This window comes from Penaeus japonicus, unplaced genomic scaffold (genome assembly GCF_977035675.1).
Source record: "Penaeus japonicus unplaced genomic scaffold, GWHDUDI00000001_assembly GWHDUDI00000028, whole genome shotgun sequence".
Lineage (NCBI taxonomy): Eukaryota > Metazoa > Arthropoda > Malacostraca > Decapoda > Penaeidae > Penaeus > Penaeus japonicus.
This window is the reverse complement of record NW_028234430.1, coordinates 16,785,067-16,790,066: the sequence shown is the minus strand read 5'-3', so window position 1 is coordinate 16,790,066 and position 5,000 is coordinate 16,785,067. Positions and strand designations below refer to the sequence as shown.

At 54.0% G+C, this 5,000-nt stretch overlaps 1 protein-coding gene across 6 annotated transcripts in view; it reads left to right on the top strand.

Moving 5' to 3' along the window:
• loco (regulator of G protein signaling family member locomotion defects) overlaps positions 1-5,000 on the top strand; it is a 155,090-nt gene that overhangs the window by 22,309 nt on the left and 127,781 nt on the right. For all 6 annotated transcript variants that reach the window (XR_015192435.1, XR_006223789.2, XM_043026798.2 and 3 more), the window contains exon 2: positions 2,083-5,000. This exon is cut by the window's right edge and continues 1,091 nt beyond it. Coding sequence is in view for 4 of the 6 variants with exons in the window: in XM_043026798.2 (XP_042882732.2) it covers positions 2,111-5,000 (2,890 nt within the window). In the remaining 2 variants the exon portion in view is untranslated. The remainder of the gene's footprint in view (positions 1-2,082) is intronic.

The following is a 5,000-nucleotide window of genomic DNA, read 5'->3' as shown; positions in this document are numbered from 1 at the left end:
GACCACGTGCTCGCCCTGGGTGTATGGTTCGGCTTAGAACTTGCCTGGTGGGTGTCATGGGTGTGTTAGGAAGGGAGCCAGGATTCTAATGGATCCATAGCGAAGGCTTGACTGACGCATGTGCTGCCCGTGTGGCGGATTAGTTGACAAGTAGCTGTCTGTCTCATAGAAGCGTGTGAGATTTGTTATCTGGACTTTACTCTGGACAGATTTTACTCTGGTCAGCTTGGCTTGTTCGAGTCGGAGGTACGGCCGTTGCACTCGCTCTGAGGAAAGAGGCATCGCAGAACAGAATACGGATTGCGGGAAGGCGCAGGTGCTCCTTTGCAACTCATGGTGATTCGCTTAGGGGAGGCCAATTTGCATGTTCCGCCTAGCATAGAGAATGGCGTCTTGTAATCACACTCATGTTAGCAGGAAAGGATCATCGAGGGTGATGTTTTGCTGTAGATCCTCATTCTCCATGCGCCTTCAGACCTACAAGGGCTCTTTCATTACAATGTGTTCAGAGTTTCGCGATTTTTACGTTCCAGCCTTGTGTTTTTCTTCTGCTATATTTTTGCTTCGAGGCGCCTTTGATATTCCCGACGGTGTTTGAACTGTGCGCACCGCAAACAGTATGATATTTTCCTCCCCACGTCGGGGCCGATAGGTAGAGGCAGACTGTACTAACAGGTCGTCTTGAGGTTGAGCTTTCCTATGTTCAAACTTGGAAAGTATATTCGCATTGTCTGCGCTGCGTGACAATTTGAGACTTTGTAGTTATGTCAGAGTTGTGATTGAAAATAAAAGAGGCAAAACTCACATTTTGCTGTATCGTACTTTTCCCAAGCGGATGCGACAGTTGAGCTCATGTTAACTGTGCTTTCATATATACCCCTAGTATAGGATTCGAACCTTCTGAAATATGCATTCCTGTGGAGTTTCCAAAGAACTGAGACGCGAGTTTTCGGAATGTCTTTTGTGCTAATACCGGCTAGTTTTGGACGTGCTAAAAGGAAACCTCTCTTTGGTTTTGATGTGTTATTTGTATTTTATCTTCGTCGTTGTTCTTGCCATAATCATCACATAATCATCTTCAACACCACCATAATCACCACCACTACCATTATCACAACCACCACCCTTCATCACCATAATCACCATCACCACTACTACAGTCACCGCCACCATCACCACTATCACCACCACCACCATCATCATCATCATCAACACCACCATCACCACCACCATCACCACCACCACCACCACAATCTCAACTACCACCACATTCACCAATACCACATTTACCATCACCACTACCACCACATTCACCGCCATAATCATTGTCATTTCTATTATTATTATTATCATTATTGTTATAACTATTATTATCATCATTATTGTTATTACTTTTATTTTTACTAATATTATTCTGATTATACTTGTATTCCTTATGGTTATTATAATAATTATCATTATTGCTTTGTTATAATGCTTATTTTTATTACTGCTATTATTGCCGTTGCCATTTGTCTATCATTGACCTCGTTAATATTTTCTTTCCTTATCGCCGCAACGAAGGACCTCTTGCTCCCACTCCCACATACAGATATCCTCCTACAGGACACTCCGGCAGTAGCCTTGTTGTCGCAAAGTTCCGTTCCGGCACAGCGCCCGGTTCGGCGAAGGGAACGCATAATGTCAAGCAGTAGCCTTGTGTGAATGTTCCGTTCCGGCACAGCGCCCGGTTCGGCGAAGGGAACGCATAATGTCAAGGTGTCAATGTCAAGGTGAATGCGTGGCCTTGAGAACCCCGCGCGGAAACACTAATGGCGGGAAAAGATCTTCCTCTTTGGTGTTACTCTGCGTTGATATGGCGGGATAACCGCGAGTGGAGACTGGGGTTCTTGGTGTGGGCGGGTGGATGTGGGTAAAAGTGGGTGGCGGGGGGGGGGGGGGGGGGGGGGGGGTCGTTGAGTACTTTTGGGAACAGGCAACATGTTATTTCAATTTATGAAAATTAATACTTTATATATGTAATGTAATTGTTGATGATAAGCATGAATTTTACTTTTAATTCATTTGTGTTTTTGGTTGCAGTGTGCCATAGCAGTGCCATAGGGGAGCCATGCACAACAACCGGCGGCGGAAGAAGCGGCCCAGCTATGGGGTCCGCACGGTGGAGATCACGAAGGGCAGGAACGGCTTCGGCTTCACCATCAGCGGGCAGGCGCCGTGCATCCTGTCGTGCATCGTGCCGGGCAGCCCCGCCGAGCGCGCCGGCCTGCGCCCCGGCGACTACCTCATCGCCGTCAACAGCCAGAACGTCAGCAAGGCGCCGCACGATGACGTGGCGCGCCTCATCGGCCTCTCCAAGCTCCTCAAGCTTCAGATCGCCGAGAATTACTACTCGGACAGCTCCGACGACGAGTTCGTCACGGTGAACCGCCCCAAGCCCAAGTACCCGAACCGCCTGCGCCACAAGAACCAGCAGACGCGCGCAGAGAAGGTCGTGCGCGACTTGCAAAGTGGCGCCATCTTCAGCGAGCACACGGCCATCCACCTGGGCGAGGCGGCCCTGCTCTCCGACCGCGACGCCTGGCCCGAGTCCGCCTTCCCGCCCAAGGCGCCGCTCACGCCCACGCCCAAGGGCCTCACGGTCTCCACGTCTGTGTCGCCCGTGCCCGAGGGCCTTGGGGGCGGCGGCGGCGACGGAGGCCCGTCCGGCGTGCCCTCCTCCACGTCTCCCACGCGCCTGCGCCCCGACCAGATCCAGCTTGTCATGGCGGAGGCGCGACAGGTCACGCGGACGCCGCGGCCCATGAAGGAGCCACAGCAACAGCAGCAACAACAGCAGCAGCAACAGCAGCAGCAACAACAGCAGCAGCAGCAACAACAGCAACAACAACAACAGCAACAACAACAGCAGCAACAACAGCAGCAGCAGCAGCAGCAGCAGCAACAACAACAACAGCAACAACAACAGCAGCAGCAACAGCAACAGCAGCAACAACAGCAGCAGCAACAGCAGCAGCAACAGCAACAACAACAGCAGCAGCAGCAGCAGCAAGAGCACCCGCCGCGGCCCAGACACGTTGTCAAGAAAAAGGACAAGTCTCCGAAGGCTAAGCTCAGGCACCACCCGCAGAACCTGCCGCCGGAGGCCGTTAGTCAGCTGGCGCATCACCAGCATCATCACCAGCAGCAACAGCAGCATCTGCAGCAGCACCATCAGCAGCAACAACAACAACAGCACCTACAACAACACCTGCAGCAACAACACTTACAACAGCAACAGCATTTACAACAGCAGCACAGTCAACAGCAGCTGCTGCACCAACAGCAGTTGCACCAACAGCAGCCTCAACGACAGCAGTCCCCCGTGCAGCAGCAACTTCAGCAGTCACAGCAGCAGCATTCGGGTATGTGGGTTGGCGTGGAGCTGCCGAGCGGCTCTGGTAAAGAAGCATACAGCGTGCTGACTGAGCAGGAAATCAACAAGCTTCTCTACCCGACCCTGGCGGAGCTGCAGCAGCAGGCGGCCCCCAACGACCTGGGCGAGGCCCTGTACCGCGCCGTGGTGGGCTACCTAGGCACTATCGAGATGCCCAAGGAGCCCCAGGGCGGCTCCAGGCTGGCCGCCATCAGGAACTGCATCCGGCGGCTGCGCATCGAGAAGAAGGTGCACACGCTGGTCCTCATGTCGGTGTTTACAGAGCGCGTCGTCCTCACCAGCCCGCACGGCCTCACGTTGGCGCAGTACCCTGCCGAACGCATCACCTTCTGCGGTGTGTACGCCGACGACAAGAAGTTCTTCGGCCTGGTGACAGTGCACGGCGCGTCGGGCGATGAGCTGAGTGACGGCAGCCAGGACGGAGGCAGCGTGTCGTCGTCATGCCATGTGTTCATGGTGGACCCGCGCATGGTACAGCACGCCGACCATGCGCGCAGGGCCAAGAACTTCCGGCTGGAATGCACACCGCACCCCGACGCGCCGCACTGCCAGGAGTTCCCCGACTCGGCCGACCCGATCCTGCACGCTATCATGAGCCTGTACCGCAATCGGGTGGGGTTCCACCTGGACACCGGCGCGCCCGGACTCATCGACGTGGAGGCGCAGATGTCGCCCCAGCACTCCAACACTTCCTCCAACTCCTCCAACTCTGACTCTGGCATCGGCTTCAGGGACGATGGCGGACACCACTACCACCATAATGACCGCGTCTTCGTCGTCGAGGTGGACGATAACCAGCGCATGCGCATACAGAACTTCCAGCTGGTGAGCAACCTCCGAGCCAACCTAAACGACAACCTCAGGTCAAACATCGACAACCACAGAGGGAACATAGATAACCATAGAGGGAATATAGAAAACCAAAGGGGAAACATGGATAACCACAGAGGGAATATGGATAGCCACAGAGGGAATATTGATAACCACAGAGGAAATATGGATAATCACAGAGGGAATATGGATAACCTGAGGGGGAACATGGACAACCATAGGGGCAACATAGATATCCACCGAGGCAATATAGACAGTCACAGAGGGAACTTGGACAACCACAGAGGGAACATGGACAGCCACCGGGGTCTAGACAACCACAGGTCTAACATGGACAACCTGCGGGTCAATTTGGACAGTCACCGGGCCAACCTGGACAACCTTCGGCCGAGCAGCACGGACAACTTCCGTTCCAACCTGGAGACGCACCGTGCGCACCTCGACAACCTCCGCGGCAACATTACGGCGGGCTACGGCGGCAGCGTCAGCGCCTCCGTCACCGAAAGTATTGCGAACAGCCTGAGTGCCAATGTCTTACGTGCCAATATCAATGACTTTAACCCTTCCAGTGCCAATAACCTGCGTGCCATCGCGAGCGAGAAGCTGCTAGTGAGTGCGAGTGAGAACAGCAGCAGTGCCAAGTTGCTGGACAACGTGCGTGCCAACGTGAACGACCACTTGCGAGTGAGTGTGACGGACAAAGTGTTGGGAAATGTCGATAACTTGCGAGTGA